The sequence below is a fragment of the Podarcis filfolensis genome (assembly GCF_964270895.1).
Source record: "Podarcis filfolensis genome assembly, chromosome: 15".
Lineage (NCBI taxonomy): Eukaryota > Metazoa > Chordata > Lepidosauria > Squamata > Lacertidae > Podarcis > Podarcis filfolensis.
The window spans coordinates 33,736,044-33,755,195 of NC_139618.1; the positions used below are offsets into that span (position 1 = coordinate 33,736,044).

General features: G+C 42.7%; 1 protein-coding gene across 8 annotated transcripts in view; it reads left to right on the forward strand.

The window, feature by feature from the left end:
- Positions 1–19,152, forward strand: part of PKNOX2 (PBX/knotted 1 homeobox 2) — a 432,656-nt gene that overhangs the window by 333,461 nt on the left and 80,043 nt on the right. For all 8 annotated transcript variants that reach the window (XM_083588791.1, XM_083588795.1, XM_083588792.1 and 5 more), the window contains one exon: positions 2,314–2,485. In XM_083588791.1, coding sequence (XP_083444917.1) covers positions 2,314–2,485 — 172 coding nt within the window. The remainder of the gene's footprint in view (positions 1–2,313; positions 2,486–19,152) is intronic.

Below are 19,152 nucleotides of genomic sequence, written 5' to 3' on the forward strand. Positions count from 1 at the left end.
CTTGAAGAATCTTGCATTAAACTGGGATCAGTCTAGATTAGACTGTAATATGCTGCAGTATTAGTAGCTGCAAATGAAGACTTATACCAGAGTTTAACCCCTTCACCTGCTTTTCTCTTTGCCTTGGTCCTGGAAGGCTTGGCTAATCCATTGGTTCCTCCGATTTGTTGATGTGTATAATAGATCTTTCAACCCACCGGACTCCTGGGATAACTTTAGCACTAAAGCATTCAAGACAACAGGTTTCGAAGAAATTAAAACACACTTGCTTTGATTAAATAAAGAGTGACTTTTCAGCCCTTAGTGAAATGGGCATATGGTTTTTCCAGCTCCTCGCATATGTGAAAGCAGGAGGGAAATGGGATATCTGATATTATGTTAGGCCTGCGCTGCCAATCTCAGCAGCCTTGTTGCCAAATTAGTGTACAGAGGTGTGGAGTACTTAATTTACTTGCAATGCACCTCTTGCCCTTCTTAGTTTCCCTCAGTGTAATGTCAGTTAGCAGATGGGTAGCCCAAGTAAGTTCACTGTTCTCTGTTTAACGCTCCTTACTTGTTTTCCCCTTTAAACTCTAAGCAGGTGACCTTAGTTTCAGGAGTAGTCAACACATGGAGCAGAATTGTGCCTCCTGTCCCAGACTCCCAACCTTCATATGGTTGTTAAGTTGTTTTCCATAGAGTCAACATGGGTACCCTCCAGTAGTGTAGTGGGAAATTCAGAAGTACAGGATCCCTTCATTACAGTCACATCCACATTCCCTCACAGCCATTGTTTATTATACAATAAACTTATGATTGTACAATAATAATAATTGGGGTGCATTGTCTTTTGTTGCCTTTCAGCTAAATTTACTACAGTGGTACCTCGGTTCTTGAATGTAATCTGTTCCGGAAGACCGTTTGAGTTCTGAAACGTTCGAAAACAGAGGCTCAAAGGGCTGTCTGCAAACACAATTGAGAAGATTGAAAAACACACAGCGGAAGCCGTCCGACTTCCGAGGCACTTTCGAAAACGGAAACATTTACTTCCGGGTTTTCAGCATTCAGGGGATGCGGGTGGCGCTGTGGGTTAAACCACAGAGCCTAGGACTTGCTGATCAGAAGGTCGGCGGTTCGAATCCCCACAACGGGGTGAGCTCCTGTTGCTCGGTCCCTGCTCCTGCCAACCTAGCAGTTCGAAAGCACCCCAAAAAGTGCAAGTAGATAAAAAGGTACCGCTCCGGCGGGAAGGTAAATGGTGTTTCTGTGCGCTGCTCTGCTTTGCCAGAAGTGGCTTAGTCATGCTGGCCACATGACCTGGAAGCTGTACACCGGCTCCCTCGGCCAATAAAGCAAAATGAGCGCCGCAACCCCAGAGTCGGTCACGACTGGACCTAATTATCAGGGGTCCCTTTACCTTTACCTTTTCAGCATTCGGGTTCCAAAACGTTTGTCAACGGAGACATTCGAGAACTGAGATATCACTGTGTTTTCTGTGCAAGTACAAATGAAGCTCTGCATCTGGGCAGCTGTAAAGAGATGCTGCCTTTTGCATTGTTCCTGAACGAGGATACAGAGCCTTGTGCACAGCATCCTATTGTATTGCTGCTGTTCTTAGCTTGTGCTGTTCTTTCATTGTTTGGCTTTAATTTGTCTTCTTTTGTATTACTCTCTGGATGGCTTCATTTAGTTGCTTGTTTTTAATTTGTGTGGGCTCTTTGAATGGGTAGTATGCAAACATTTTTAAATAAATGTCTTTTAAAAAAAACTTGTATACATGGAGACTGGAGAGGCTAGATGTGTGTAGCTCAGGAGCAGTGACTGATGACCCAATCCCATGCCACACACACACACACATGCACACACACACACCATTCCCCAAACGTATGAAAAGAGCTAGTGTCATTTCCCAGATGTGTGAGTAGGACTTCTTCATCATCAGTTTCCCTGTATGTAGTTTTCCACGCTAGCAGCTGCCTTTACACTCCCCCTACCAGATACATGTTTTAAGGATGTTCCTTTCCCTTCTCCTCTCCAGACCCCAGTTTTCAGCAGTCAGTCAACAATGTGTGGCCAGTATGTTCAATTCTCATTGGTCAGTTTTTTGAGGGTCCCTCCCCCTTAGGAGTTCATTCTAATTATTATTATTTTGTCCTTCTGCAAAGCTTGGGATTGCTCCGAAACTGCTAATGCCACTCACTTGTGCACAGGTGATAATGTCTTGGTTACATGATCAATGACAGTGGAAATAAAGGAAATGGTGGACCTTATCCACAGCATAAGTGAATTGTGTTTATCTGTGAAAATGACATTGTGTTTCCCTTTTCTCTTTAGACATCCTCTCTTCCCCCTCCTGACCCTGCTGTTTGAGAAATGTGAGCAGGCAACGCAAGGCTCAGAGTGCATCACTTCTGCCAGCTTTGATGTCGACATTGAGAATTTCGTACACCAGCAAGAACAAGAGCACAAACCATTCTTCAGCGATGACCCTGAGCTCGACAACCTGGTAATGGTTTTGCCCGGACCAGTTAGTCATGGAGTGTTGAACATTCTCAAGGGAAGATAGGTAGATAGATGATCAATAGGTGGGTAGGTAGAGTGGGGGTGGGGCAAAAAGAGAGGGTAGAAAAAATGGTAGTGGAAAACTAGATATGGTGGAGGCTTTTGATTCAAAATGCACACTAGAGTAAAGTGTGCATACACTGGTGAAAATAACATAGAAAAACACATTATATTGTGGGAAATTGCTTTGCAAAAATGTGTAGTTTAGGCAAAATTGCATATAAGCAAGTTTGTGCAAGGAGAAATTTGCACTGGCATGCTTGTGAATTTTCACGAGGACTAAAAAAACCCCACAAATTTGCAAACTGGTTTCGAAATGTGGAGAACAGAACTTAAGAATGGACAAATGAGAAACTGAGAGAAACAGAAAACTGGCAGGTTCGGCCACTTCTTCGGTTGACTTTTGAGGGCACTATAAGAGGCAGAGAGCTTGTATTTTTAATTTTCAGCAGTTAGAGACGGCAGCGCAGACACTTACTTTTAAACATTACTCCTCTGCCATTCCTGCCTTAACCAGTTTTTGTCAGCAGTTCCCATGGAGGCAGCAGTCCTCTGTCACGGGTCATCTCACCCCACATTTCATCTGAGGAAGGATGCTACTGTACTCCTTCAGATGCATTGCAGGGCAAGATGGCCCCTAAGGGAGGAAGGCCGCCAGCCACCATGGGAAAGCAGCAGGAGCAACTGTTTAAAAGAAAGAGAGGAGTGGGATGAGTTTGCTTTAGTTATGTCACTGCGTGATTTTTGTGGACGAACACTTTTAGTACATTTGCTTCATTTTAATAGGCGTTTATTTATTTAAGGCATTTATATGGCGATTAACCATTAGCATTTCTAAGTGGTGTACATAAAAATAAACCACACAGAGAATAAAACTATAAAAAATCATCATAAAACTGAGCATAAAACCTGAACACTACATTAAAATGCCTGCTGGAATAAGAAAGCCTTTGTCATGTTCCTGAAGTCCAGCAAGGAACTTCTGCCTAACCTTGGTTGGGCAGAAGATCCACAGCTTTGGCCCCACAACATTGAACACAATATACAATGTTGTGCATTGTCCCTTTAAATTGCTACAGGAATCCTTTTGCGTGTCGAGGTCCCCAAGCCACCCCCCAATAACTCACACATCACACATCAATTTTGTTTAAGGTTTTTGGCATGATTTTGGCCACAACTTTATTTAAATACACACATGTGAGTGGTTGCTTAGGCATTGGTTACGACTATCTGTCCTTGCCCCAGGGACAGAACTGACTTCCGGATTCCAGCAGAAGCCAGTCAGGGAAACAATATTGGGGAGAAATGAAGCTGGGCATCAGTCCCTCACTTCTCACCCGCATGCTCCTGGGGGCTTGCATGGCCCAAGTCCGATGCCAGGGACTAGGACGAAAAGGGGGGCAAGCCCCTGGATTCCTTTAACAGAATTCCCTCTTAGCACCACAATTGGAGGGGTAGGCACTTACCCCTCCACCAACCAATTTTAACCAATGCCTAACCGCCAACCTTACAAGTTGTGACGATTTGCTACGCAGTAGGCAAAAACCAAATGACACCAGCCAATCAGCCAAATGGACAAAATTCCTACCAGGCCCCTGCCTCAAAAGCAGACAACCCCATGACAGGCATAGCAAGGTCAAGCAAACAACCCCCCCCCCAATTCAGGGAGGATGGGTGGGTGATCCGGTCCAAGCAGCCAAGAGGACGTCCAGAGCTGGGCGTCCAGCATTTAAAACCTCTGTCCCCTCCTCCAAATTGGCAACAAGAAAATCTCCCCAGAGACCCAATTTAACCAATCCCTGCCTGGGTCTCTCCAAACATCCACCCAGCAACAGTGGGGTGGCCTGTAGGCCCCCACCGCAACACGTGCTCTCTGTTAGGGAGAAGACGTTTTGTTTGAGGCAGTATGTACATTTAATAGAGCTAATCCATTTTGGAAAAGGAGAAACCTGTGACCATGCTGCTTGGCTAACACCGAGGAAACTCAGGTTGGGCTGCTGGAATAAGTTAGGCCATTTGAGAAAACGTACATGTGTCTTAATTTTACATAACAGAGTCTGCTTCTAAGAACCAGCAGTCAATCATAAGGGCTGCCTTCTTGGGAGGATAGGGTCAGTTACGTTGGGAGAATGGTTACGCTTGGGAATTGACATTTTTGAGAAGGAAATAGCCAATCTGCAGAGAGGACACTGTGCCTAAAGGGAGAACGCCTCTGGCATTTATTTAGCTCTACCAATAGTTCCTTTGGAGAATAGCCTTATATTACAAGGGAAGAATCATTAAGGAAGCCTCGCAGCCCAAGGGATTGTGAAACCATGGACTCCTCCACATGACCTATGTATTGAGCGTTCATCCTGATTTGCTTGCACAAAGCTTATGCGGAGGTTAGATGAGCTCCAGCCTTTATTGAGCATCTATTTTGATTTGTTTACGGGGCAGTGTGCATTCATCCTGATTTGCTTGCAGGGTGTATATTTGGTTTCCCGTTAGCCATCCACGCATCCCACTCTCCGGTGCATCTCACACATCACTTTCCAAACCACAAAAAGTCCAGTTCTTTGTTGCCACGGTGACAGAGCTATTTAATCCACTTTAATTGTGCAAACGCAAAGTTCCAGTATGTGCTTCCGTCCCTTCCACAAAATACTGACCGCCTGGAGGTATCCCTGGCCAGTTGCAGATACCCTAGATCTATGTCTGTGGCTGGCTGCGTATATATGTACTTATTGTTGTTGTTTAGTCGTTTAGTCGTGTCCGACTTTGTGACCCCATGGACCAGAGCACGCCAGGCACTCCTGTCTTCCACTGCCTCCTGCAGTTTGGTCAAACTCATGCTGGTAGCTTCGAGAACACTGTCCAACCATCTCATCCTCTGTCGTCCCCTTTTCCTTGTGCCCTCAATCTTTCCCAACATCTGGGTCTTTTCCAGGGAGTCTTCTCTTCTCATGAGGTGGAGTCTCAGCTTCAGGATCTGTCGTTCCAGTGAGCACTCAGGGCTGATTTCCTTAAGAATGGATAGGTTTGATCTTCTTGCAGTCCATGGGACTCTCAAGAGTCTTCTCCAGCACCATAATTCAAAAGCATCAATTCTTCGGCGATCAGCCTTCTTTATGGTCCAGCTCTCACTTCCATACATCACTACTGGGAAAAGCATAGCTTTAACTATACGGACCTTTGTTGGCAAGGTGATGTCTCTGCTTTTTAAGATGCTGTCTAGGTTTGTCATTGCTTTTCTCCCAAGAACCTGTACTTATTACAGGTGTTGTAATAATAATTAATGGCAAGAATCACCTAGCCTCGGCAAAATGGTATTTACAGCCACTGTCTTACATGCTAATAGTTCACGGTTTCAGAAAAGCCTGGCTAGCAAAGCTAACGTTAACTGTCAGCCATCCTCTTAAGTTTCCATATTACAGCTTCATAATATCAAGCTCTGCTTGGTCAAACCCAGCGTCCCTCCACTCCACGGCAAATGTTACATATCTTGGGTGATATGGTTGGTGTGATATGAGGAATATTTAAAGGACACAGAGACAATAATTTTGCATACACGGATCCCCATGTTAACATCGGATTGTTTTGATAACGTGATGCCAGTTAAAATGTTATGGCTGAAAGGGGGCCACTGGGGCGCATCAGAAGATGGCTGACAATAACATCTCTCCGACCCACACGAGGTAATTTGGAGGCTGTGATGGGAGTAAATAGCCTCCCTACCCCCCCAGGATTGTGGGGTGGGACTGCCCTTGCCTGCTGTGCCCTATACCACCCCCTAATTTGTGGGGATGGGGGCACTAGGCACAATGCCCTCCTGTGGGATTTTGGCGCTCCTGGACGCCATCTCTGATCCGCGCCACTAGCTGCAAGAACTTCAAAAGAAACAATTTGGATGAAGCGAATGCACATACTTCAAGGAAGAAGGGGGAGTAAAGACTGCTAACAGAAGAGATCTCTGATAAAACAAGAAGAGTCGAAGGAGCAAGTATAAATCATGAGAAGATACGCCAAGACTCAGTATGGCAAAGGGACTGATGGGGGAGGGGGGGAACCTTCCTTCCTTTCTTTTATGTGATTAAACAAACCCCCCCCCACAAGTCAGAAATGTCGTTTTAAGGACTTAAGCTGTGGATTTAAGGCTGTGTGGAGATAAACTTTCGAACCAAAGCATGTTTTGAGAAGAGCGTGGAATGTATAAGGGCTTTGGAATGACGCAGTTAAAAGTGCCGTCGCCATATTGGGAAGTTCTGTCGGAGGACTTAAGTCTGGGAGGAGAAATAGAGAAATAGAGCTGTTTTTATATTGTGGGTGAAACTCCTCAGAGGGACTTAAGAACAACAGTTCTGTAATTAAAGATGGAGAAAGTGATGTTATCTATGAAGGCGATGATATATGGAAACCATCTCGATTTGAGGATTGGAAGAACGGAAAAATTCACACAGGATTATTATTGGTGTTTATCGGCTTAAGGAGACTATCAGAAGAGATCATAAAGAAAAAAGAGAAAATATATGAACTAGAGGTGATGTGGAAACAGCAAGATAAGACTGGATAGAATTATGAACTTTGTTTGGACTGATTTGGACATTAACGCAGTAGCAAGAAGATGATCAGAATCCCCCTTCGGATCTTGAAATATGGGTCCCCTCAACAAAATTTAAAATTCGGCTTTGTAATTCGGAATTTATGTGATGTGATGTGATTTGATTTGATTTGATTTGATTTGATTGGCCGGTTAATAAAAATTATTTCTTTAAAAAAATGTTATGGCTGAAAAATGTAAATAATGGTGTCTCTTCTGCATGATTACTGCTACTAGGGCAAGACTCTGGCATCTGGTTTTGTAAATGCAGTCCCACCTAATGCACGCATCTTGCTCAAGCTTCGTAGGTCTGCATCTGGTCAGTCCCTGGTTGGGAGGCTGCCTTGGAACGCTGTTCATGTTGCTTTGAGTTCATTGACAGAAGAAGGGAAATGTATGGGTGATAAATACAGTGCCACCCAGAGCATAACATGAGCAGATCCTGCTGACTCAGGCCATTGGCCCATCTAGTCCAGCTTCCTGTTCTTACTGTGGTCAGCCAGACTATCAGGGAATGCCTGCAAACAGGACCTGAGGACAAGCAAAACTCTGCCACCTGGAAACTGGCATTCAAGGGGATACTTCACATAGTAATGATGTTCCCTGCAAATAGGTAATGGCTGCCTGATTTGCATAATTAGTGCATAGTTATCTCTCTTAGGTACTCTTTGCAAATCCATGCATTGTGATTGGCCAGCCCCATTATTACCCAAATAGAGCACGTAGCTTTGAATAGTTATAGCATTGTGAACGGCTCAGTAGCTGCGCTGCAAATATGCTGATAATTCCTTTAACTGGCTAGTATAATCCTGTCTTCCAGCCTTTCTGTCTCTTTAGGATCTGATGGCAAATTTGCCGCCTCAGCTTCTAGGCCACCTTTAGGAGAAGAAGCCCCCACAAAGAAATCTTAAGTGGACTATAAACAGTAATAAATACCAAGAAGGAAATTTGCAAAAAAAAAGAAGAAGGGAAAAAAGGCATTAACATGCATAATATGACCAAGCACTTAATTCTTTATCATTTCCCCTCCCCCCCAACTTTTCTCTGGGCAGTCTCTTCACTCTCTTCAGGTTTTCTGTTAGGTTTCACATTACCTAGAGGGCACTCAACTTTTGCCCTGTGCATTCTAGGCACAAGTCCATGCTTTCCTGGTCCATGTTCGAGAATGGCAGGGGAAGGCTGCTCTTTGCTGCTGAACTGGAGCAAACAGCAGTTGGAGCAAACAGGTTTTCTGCAGATAGCTCTTTACTCTGATTCAGTGCTAAAGAGCAGACTTTTACAGAGGAAGCGCCAAGGCAGGAAGAAAGGCTCTCAGGCATGGACCTTGGAAAGCCCGGACCTGTGCCAATAAATGCAAAGGTGAGTGTGGATGAGCCGAGAGTTGTCTTATATTTGGTTACACTCATGTCCACATTCAGAGCAGAGTGGCATGGCAGTGAAAGTGGACACATAATAAGCACATAAGAGCCTTACGGGGTCAGATCAAGATCCATCAAGCCAAGCATCTTGTTTTTCACAGCAGTAAACCAAATACTCCTAGGAAGGTGGTGGTGGTGGTGGTTTGCTGTTTACAACTAAGTCTCAAAGCAACTTACAAATACAAGGGGACTTACACAAGTATTTGAAAGACAAAAATGCCATAAAATTGACAAAACAGTAAAATGCAGACAAGCTAAAAGTATTTGCCCTTCCAGCATCAATGGCAAGGAAAACATTCTACTCCACCCCAGTAAAAGCTGAATGCCAGAACAGGCCATAAGTCATCCCATGTTAATATCCAAAAATCTGGCAGAACAGGAACATATTTGCCTGGTGCCTAAAAGTGGACATTGTTGGCACCAGGTGTGTTTTCTTATTTATTATTTTACATACCGCTTGATTGTAAAACAACAACGACAACAACCTCAACAAGAAGAAAACTCTGAAATTATCTGTAAAAGGAGTCAAAAACAACTATTTAAAACATTCAGAAATAGTTGAGCTAAGAACTAGATTAAAATACACGTCAACATTCCACATTTATGGATAGGCTTGCCTAAACAAAGATGTTATTAGCAGGCGCCAAAAAGAGTACAGTGGTACCTCAGGTTAAGAACTTAATTCGTTCTGCAGGTCCGTTCTTAACCTGAAACTGTTCTTAACCTGAGGTACCACTTAGCTAATGGAGCCGCCGTGCCGCCGCCACACAATTTCTGTTCTCATCCTGAAGCAAAGTTCTAACCTGAGCTACTATTTCTGGGTTAGCGGAGTCTGTAACCTGAAGCGTCTATAACCTGAAGCGTCTGTAACCCAAGGTACCACTGTACAGTGAAGGCACATGCCTTCTGTCAACAATCAGGGAGTTCCAAAGTATGGATGCCGCCACACTGAAAGATTGATTTCAGTGGAACAAGTATTATGTGGCAACTGTAAGCGGTGCCAGGTCAAAGCAGATGAGATAAGGGATGGGATAAGGCCATGTTGCAAGTAAGCTGGTCCCAAGCTGTTAAGGGCTTCCTATAGTAGTGATAAAAACCTTGAACTTGGCCTGGTAACAAATCAGCAGGTCTCTGAGCACAGGTGTTATTTGCTGATGGAGTCTCACTCCTGTCAGCAACTGTGCTGCAAGCGTTCTGCACTCAATGCAGCTTCTGAATTAAGCATAAGGGAAGCCCCACATAGAGCGCATTGTAGAGATCCAATCTTGAAAGCAACCGCAGCATGAGAGCATTCCACAATTTTGCAACTTCAACCCACGATGAGCAACTTTCAGTTGAAGGTACTTCGCCACCAGATCTCTTGTCTTCATATCCAAAGCACGTGATGAGCAGAAAGATCTTTGCCCATCCTGCAAGCCAGAAAGAAGACCTAGAATCCTTAGATCTGGGACAAGGGGGTGAGTAATATTCTTGTGCATTGAGAACATTGATCATTTTAAAGCAGCTGTGATTTTTTTCATTCTCGGCTTCCCGTTTTTCATTTTGATGCATATGGCAGTTTATTTATTTTGTTATTTTTTCCAGGCTACGGTGGTATTTCCTTCAGTGAAATTGACAGGAATGGGGCTTGGAGGAGACCACAATGGGTTAAACGCCTGGGCTTCTGTCTTCCTTTGTTTTGAGAGATTGTCTGCAGAGTATAATATATTTATTAAAGTTTTCAAATAAAGCATATATTAGATAAGCACTTATCATTGTCCATTTAACATCTCTCAATTGTTACATGGGACTCCCCCGCACCTCCCGCATACACTTACATCATTATTAAATTAGTTTCAAACAAATTATCATTTAATTCATCTTAATTAATAATCTTAATTTGGTTTGACATATAATTCAACCTTAAATCTAATTTAATGGTAGACAATTGTCTGCACTGGCATCCAATTCAGCACTCAGCCAAATTACAATATTTTTGTAAATAAATCTTAAATTTCCTCCAGTCTTCTTCCATCCTTTCTTCTCCCTGGTCTCGAATTCTGCCGGTCATCTCGGCTAATTGCATATAGTCCATCAGTTGCATCTGCCATTCTTCCACAGTGGGTAGCTCCTGAGTTTTCCAATTCTTGGCAATTAATATTCTTGCTGCTGTTGTTGCGTACAACAAGAATGTTCTGTCCTCTTTTAACACACTCTGGCCGACAATACCCAGGAGAAAGGCCTCTGATTTCTTAGTGAAGGTGTATTTAAACACCTTTTTTAATTCATTATATATCTTCTCCCAAAAGGCCTTCACTCTAGGGCAGGTCCACCAGAGGTGAAAAAATGTTCCTTCATTTTCCTTACATTTCCAACATTTGCTATCAGACGAATGGTATATTTTAGCCAGTTTAACAGGGGTCATGTACCATCTATACATCATTTTCATCACATTTTCCTTCAACGCATTACATGCAGTGAAGTTCAGCCCAGAGGTCCACAACCTTTCCCAATCTTCAAACATAATATTATACCCAATATCCTGCGCCCATTTTATCATTGTTGATTTTACCATTTCGTCATGTGTGTTCCATTTCAGCAGCAAGTTATACATTCTTGAAAGTACCTTAGTCTTAGGTTCTAACAGTTCAGTTTCTAACTTTGACTTTTCCACTTGGAATCCTAGCTTTTTGTCATTTTTAAACACTTCTTTAATCTGAGCATAGTGTAACCAGTCTCGCACTTTGTCTCTCATCTTTTCTAAACTCTGCAATTTCCAGTTGTCACCATCCTTTTCTATTATCTCCCAATATTTTGGCCAGTTGGCCTCCATATTGGCTCTTTTCCGAGCCTTAGCCTCCAGGGGTGACAGCCACCTCGGAGTTTTATTCTCCAGTAAGTCTTTATATTTTGTCCAGACATTAAAGACTGATTTTCTGACAATATGGTTCTTGAAGGCCTTATTTATCTTAGCTTTATCATACCATAAATATGCATGCCATCCAAACGCATTATTAAAACCTTCCAAATCCAAGACATCCGTATCTTCAAGAAGTAACCAATCTTTTAACCAGCAGAAAGCTGCAGCTTCATAATACAACTTTAAATCTGGCAGGGCAAAGCCCCCTCTTTCTTTCGCATCTGTTAATATTTTAAATTTGATTCTGGGCTTTTTGCCCTGCCAGACAAATTTAGAAATATCTTTCTGCCACTTCCGGAAGCACTCTGTCTTGTCTACAATCTGCAGTGTCTGAAACAAAAATAACATTTTTGGCAATACATTCATCTTGATGGCAGCTATTCGGCCTAACAAAGAAAGTTTTAGTCTTGACCAACTATCCAAGTCTCTCTTAATCTCTGACCAACATTTTTCATAATTATCTTTAAATAAACTCAGATTTTTTGCTGTTATGTTTACCCCTAGGTATTTAACTTTTTTAACCACATTTAGTTCTGTCTCTTTCTGAAGCTGTTCCAACTCAATATCTGTCACGTTTTTCCCCAAAACTTTAGTTTTTTGCTTATTTAACTTAAATCCTGCCACTCGACCAAAGTTTTGAATCAGTTGTAGTACTCTTTTCAAACTAGACTCCGGCTCCTGTAATGTCAGAACTAGGTCATCTGCAAAAGCTTTAAGTTTATATTGTTTCGCTCCGACCTGAATCCCTTCCACCAACCGGTCCCCCCTAATCATATTCAGGAGCACTTCCAGAACCGAAATAAACAGTAATGGGGAAATCGGGCAGCCTTGTCGTGTACCTTTTTCAATTTTAAACTCTTCTGTAACCACATTGTTAACTATCAGTTTAGCCTTTTGTTCTGAATATATTGCCTCAATCCCGTTCTCAAACCCCCGTCCCACTCCCATTTCTTTTAAATTCCCCTTCATAAATTTCCAAGAAATGTTGTCAAAGGCTTTCTCCGCGTCTATAAAGATTAAAACTGCTTTAGTGTTTATGTTTGTTTGTAAAAGTTCCAATATGTCTATGATGTTCCTTGTGTTAGTAAACATATGTCTGCCCGGGAGAAAGCCTGCCTGGTCTTTATGGATTATCTCACTTAAAACTTTCTTAAATCTTCGTGCCAAAACATCTGCAAATATTTTGTAATCCACATTTAAAAGGGAGATGGGACGGTAATTCTTGAGTTGTGTCTTTTCAGTTTCTGACTTTGGAATCAATGTGATAAATGCTTCTTTCCACGATTCAGGCGCCTTCTTCCCCTCCATTATTTCATTACTGACCTCCAACAAAGGTTGTATCAAATAATCCTTCAATGTCTTGTAATAGTTAGAGGTCAGTCCATCTGGCCCTGGTGATTTGCCCTGTTTCAGACTCAGGATGGCCTGTTCAATCTCTTGTCGTGTTATTTTGCCATTTAAAATTGTTCTATTTTCTTCTGACAGCTTTGCTAATCCATTTCTCTCCAAAAATTGTGTAATCTCTATTTCATCTTGTGGCCCTTGAGTATATAACTTTTTAAAATACCTCTGGAAGCACTTTCTAATCTCTCCCGGGTTCTGAATGTTCCTTCCTTCAACCTCTAAGTTTGTTACTGTATTTAATCTTTGTCTCCTTTTCAACTGCCAAGCTAGCAGTTTCCCACATTTATTTGCCGATTCAAAAGTTTTTTGTTTCATTGTTTTAATCTTCCATTCTATTTCCTGATTTATCAGCTTGGAATATTGCGCCTGATAAAGTTTAATTTCTCTCAGAATCGGTTGGGACTTCGGGTTAGATCTTAACTTCTTCTCCAACTCTTTGATACTTTCCAGAATTTTATCTTTCTTTTCATTTTGCAGTCTTTTCTTTAAGGAATTCTGTTGAATCAAGAACCCTCTCATCACAGCTTTACTTGCATCCCAGATAGTTCTTTTTTCCACCGTAGTGTTCAAATTAATCTCAAAATAGTCCTTTAAGGTTTTTTGGGCCTTCTTTACAATTCTTTGATCTCTAAACAGGCCATCATTCATCTTCCATCTAAAGGAGCCGATTGGGATCAATGTCATATCCATTCTCAAGGCGTTATGGTCGGAGCATGTTTTGGGGCAGATTTCCACCTTCCTCACCTTAGGTGCCAGACTTCTAGTTATCCATATTTGGTCGATTCGTGTCCAAGTCAGTTGAGCTTCAGAAAAGAATGTTCCTTCTCTTCCCAGGGGGTTTCTAACTCTCCAGATGTCAACCCAGTCCATATTGTCAGTCATTTCAAAAAAGGTCTTAGGTAGTCTTCCCTCTTTAGTAATGTTCTGGTTCTGTGACTTATCCATATTTGTTGATACGACCCCGTTCATGTCCCCCATCATGATGACGTTGTTGTAATCCAGATAATCCAGCATGATCTCGTGCAACTTCTTATAAAAATCCGATTTTCCTTCATTTGGGGCATAAATTCCTAATATCAAAATTTTTTCTCCTTGATACTGTACTTCTATTGCGAGGATTCTTCCACTTTCATCTTTAAAGAGAAATTTTGGTGAAAGGCTCTCTTTTGCATAGATCACTACACCTCTCTTTTTAACTGTATCCGATGATATAAATTCTTGACCAAGCCTTTTATTTATTAACACCTTTCTATGGAGCCTAATCACATGTGTTTCTTGTAAGCATATAATGTCCAATTGTTCCTTTTTTAGAATATGAAAAATTTTAGATCTTTTTTCGGGGCTGTTACAGCCATTTATGTTCCAACTCAAAAGCTGCAGAGACATCCTGGATAGATCTGGTTATTCTTTCTGGGGTGGTACCTTGTTCTCCGGTCCTTGAGGATCCGAGGGGGCGGGCTCCCCTGGAAGTTCTGGCGCTGGCAATCCAAGTCCTTTGTGGAGGTCTTCTCCGTGTGCTCCCAAAAACTTGTCTCTATCTTCCACTGTTTTGATTTTGATCTTTCTCCCTCTGTAGGTAAAGGATAATCCTTGTGGAAACTCCCACCTGAAGATAATTGCGTTGTTTCTCAACAGTCTTGCCAATTCCGTGTAGTTAGATCTAAGGTCCAGCAACTGCTTAGGAATGTCCTTGTAGATTTCAATTCTCTTGCCCAAAATGTCTAGTGACTTTTCGTAGTGCAGGCCCAAAATCTTGTCCCTTTCCTCCTTTGATCTCAGTGTTATCAAACAATCTCTGGGCTTCTCTGTCCTTCTGACTCTGCCAAGCCTGAAAGCAGATACAATTTTAAAGTCTTTTTCCTCTAACTTCCAAAACTTGGCAAATTCCTTAGTTAGAAATTCAATAAAATTATCTTCTTCCACCTCTGGTATTGACCGTATCCTCAAGTTGGTCTCCCTGTTTCGCAGTTCTGTCATCAAAAAGTAAATCTGATGTTCTCCAACTTGTTTGCTGAGTGGTCTTACTTCTTTCTCAAGTTCTTCCAATCTTTGACTAGTATCTTCAGCCAGTTTACGATTTTCACCTACAGCCTCCTTTAATTCTCCAATAGACTGGGCATTCTGTGCAACTTGTCCAGTCAGCTTATTCAAGCTTTCTGTGTTCTGTTCAATTTTAGCTGTATGCAAATCAGCCTTCTTGTCCAGAGCCTCCAGTTTCTCCAAAATTTTCTCCAAGACAGAGCTACTTGTCCCTGAAGCCATATCTCCCAGGTGCAGCTCCTCTGTCTCACCCTCCCCTGCCTGTATTAGGGAGGCCGCCTCTATGTCTGGAGGCAAAGTGGAAGGCAAGGCCGGCACAGAAGATCTACGCTGTGAGGCTGCAGATAAAGTTAGAGTTGTTTGTTTAGTCCTTCCTCTTCTCCTTGCGCCACTCATTCCAAAGTTATCTGTAATCCAAGGTCAATCCAAGTTGTTCCCATGAGAAAGCAGAGTCCCAGATGCAATAGTCAAGCAGAGGCCGGGAAAGGGAAAGTAAAACAAAGTCACTGCTGTAAGTCCAAAATCCTCTAGAGGGAGCTTAATACGTCTTCAGGGAAAAGATCAAATCCAAGTTAAACTTATAAATTTAAATCCATGTCTATCGCCTCCACAATGTATTATTTTTAGCAGAGTAAAACTTAAAGCAAAACAGTGTTTCTTACAGTGCCTTGACTGCAACAGTTTCAAAATATCCAGTTCCAACTCAGAATGTTTCAAAATCTGAATTCAATGTATCCAAAGTTGCAAGCTGGTGCTCATCCAGGCAGCTCCAGCACCAGAGATTCTTATTTATTTTATAATCCACTGGTGCCACAGAAGAAGGATATCAGTGCACCCCGAATATAACCAGCAAAAGTCAATAGCTCAAAGTCTTTCACTCAGAAAACTGCTTTAACAGGGTGCCAGCGTTTAGTTAACGCATAACTTTTTGTCTCCACTCCTCCTGCTCTTTGCTTAAAGTTCAGTATAGCGGGAGATGGGCTTCCTGCTTATCCTCACTCCGTTTTCAGCCAGATTTCAACTTTTTTAAAAAAGTTTTAAAAGTTTCATAAAGTTCTCAAAAAGTTTCAGAAAGTTGACAAAAGTTTCAGAAAGTTTTCAATGTCCAAATTTACTCACGGGTTGTAGTTTCCAAAGTTCAGAAAAGTTGCAGGAAGAAAGGACAGCGCTGACCGGCAACAGCAATGCGGCTTCACTTCGCTGTTTGCGCAACGACCCACAGCGCCGCTACCCCCTCCGCGATCCGGAGCCCCTTACGGGGTCCCTTCAACGTTTTGGGGGCTGCTTCTGGCGCCCGCCGGGTCCCGAGACCACAGGCTTCTGCCACCTGTGGTTTTCCTGAATGGGTCTCCGCTTCGCCGTAGCGGACGACCCGTTTACAGCGGAGCTCCCTTCTCCTTACTCGGAGAAGGCAGCCATTACCGGTCGCGCCGCCTCCGGAAGTCTGATTGTCTGCAGAGTATAACCAGCTTGTTGCGACTGCCTCCTGCTATTTTTGCACAGATTATATTAAAGTTCACCGTTCTTATATCAGCATCCCGTGTCATTTATCCAAGGGATTCCGTGTCAAAGTGAAAGCTGTGCCAATGAATTCAGGAGCATTGCAAAGCGCTGCCGTCTTCCCACGAGGCCGGCTGGATCCATTCCTTGCCGTCACTTGAACTTGCTGCCATACATCTGTGGGACATAATTAAATGCAATAAATAGGAGAAAGCCCTTGGCACCAGCCTGCCAGGTTGCTGCTTGAACATTTCCATGCCAAGAAAACATGTCATCCCATCTTCTCGCACCCCCTGGAAGGCCCAGCCATTGCACCAGGGCATTCGAGATAAGACATAGGCACCAACCCTGGATTTCTTCGGGTTCAAAGCATTAGCAGTATAGGAAATACACTTACTCCTTACTGAGCACCATTGATTCTGCAGAAGTAAACAGCCGTCCAGCCATCGCCACCAGTGTGCTAAGATATGGAGCAGCTTTGAGAGACAGAATGGTATTTTGCTTACAGCAAAACGATCCCCCAAAATGACAAATAGCTCAGTTGTTTTCATGTGTTTCCTGCTGCAATGGCATTCCCTGCGACTCGCACTGATGTGGCTAGAGCTTGTTCATAGGACGTTGCTTTCCACTGATACATTCACCCTGGGATTGTCTAAACATGGATGAGGAACCTGTGGCCCTTCAGGTGTTATTGGACTCAATCTCCCATCAGCCCCAGCTAGCTTGGCCAATGATCAGGGATGAAGGGAGTTGTCGTCGAACTATTCTGACTGGCAGTGGTTCTTCAGGGCAGAGGTCTGTCCTATCACCAGCTTCCTAATCCTTTTAGCTGGAGATACCTGAGATAGAGATACCTGGGATCTTGAAATGAAACTTTATTTGTGTTAACCATTGGCCATAGCAATAAAAGGGCATTACGATGTACACAAAACATCAGGAGTGGCCGCCAGGACCACATAACACCGGTCCTGAGAGATCTGCATTGGCTCCCAGTACGTTTCTGAGCACAATTCAAAGTGTTGGCGCTGACCTTTAAAGCCCAAAACGGCCTCGGTCCCGTACAGTGGTACCTCGGGTTACATACGCTTCAGGTTACAGATGCTTCAGGTTACAGACTCCACTAACCCAGAAATAGTACCTCGGGTGAAGAACTTTGCTTCAGGATGAGAACAGAAATCGTGTTCCAGCGCAGTGGCAGCTGGAGGCCCCATTAGCTAAAGTGGTGCTTCAGGTTAAGAACAGACCTCCAGAACGAATTAAGTACTTAACCCCAGGTACCACTGTATAAGAAATGAGAGAAGCTGTCAAATACTGTTAGAAATCAATGTGAATATTCAGTGTGGTTGGTGTGTGTCTCTGGTCTTCAACCACAAATCGACAGGCATGCCACTGATAGCTGAGCTGGTAGAGCATGAGACTTGAAATATGGGGGGGGGGGATAGATTACCCTGCGCTCCCTTCCAATTCTACAAAACTGATTCTACAACCCAAATGAAGCTCGCAGATGACTGGTTGTCCTTGGACCACAATTTGGGAATCCCTGTTTTAGTGCATTTTATTTTTTTTTATTTTTAATTTAATGAATTCATACACCACCATATACCTCAGGGTGGTTCACAGAATAGAATCAAGATATAAAACCACAAAATGCATAATCAAAATAAAAACAACAATGCAATAGCCCCCCCCCAAAAAAAAACCACACACACATTTTAAAAGGCATAGGATGTCAATCAAATCAACCAAAGGCCTGATTAAAAAGGAACATTTTTGCCTGGCACCTAAAGGTGTACAATGAAGGCGCCTGGTGAATTTCCCTGGGGAGAGCATTCCACAGATGGGGAGCCACTTCAGAGAAGGCCCGTTCTCATGTTGCCCCCCTCTCAAGTAGGAGGCACTACTATACACATATATATTTTTATTTTTATTTTTGCAATTTCCCCATACATAGTAACTGCTGAATGCTAATTTCATTAATATGTGCACTTTTAGGTACACACCCAAGTACAGGGTTTCCCAAACTTGGGTCTCCAGCTGTTTTTGGACTACAACTTCCATCAGTCCTAGCTCCCAGGGATGATGGGAGTTGTAGTCCAAAAACAGCTGGAGACCCAAGTTTGGGAAACACTGGACTAGTATTTTTTTACAAAATATTTGGTTGCATCAGAAAATCTGGTGAAGCGTGAATTTTGAAGGATAGCAGTATTTTGGTTCACATGCTTTTTCAGGAAGTACAAATTATATAGGTTCATATTAAAATGCAAACTGAACCAAATCGCTCCATCCCTAACTATCAATGAATCCAGACAATACTGGGTTATGCAGACTCAGTATAAGATATTTTTATCATTATCATTCTCTCACACGTTCCTCTTATTGGCTCATTTTCCCGCTGGGTTGCAGTTTGGTGGGAATTCTGCAAGAAATGGCTCCGTCTAAGACAGGCTGTAGCAAATGTGGTTTTTCCCCAAAGTTTGTTTGTTGTATCTACAAAATTTTAATGCTACTAATCCTATGTAAATTGTCCACCACTGCTGACGGCAAAGAGGAGATGAAAAGGCCAGCGACATTAAGCATCATTAGAATAAGAATCATGTATTCCTCACAGGCGAGATGCACATAATTAGAAATTAGAAAAAGGTCAGATCTTGCCATTATCAACTCAATCAGCTGCTGAGTGCCACACAGTCAATTAATTCAGCATCTGTATTTTTTACAACCCCGCGCACGTATTCCATCGGACTGTAACTCTTTATCCGGACAGATATACT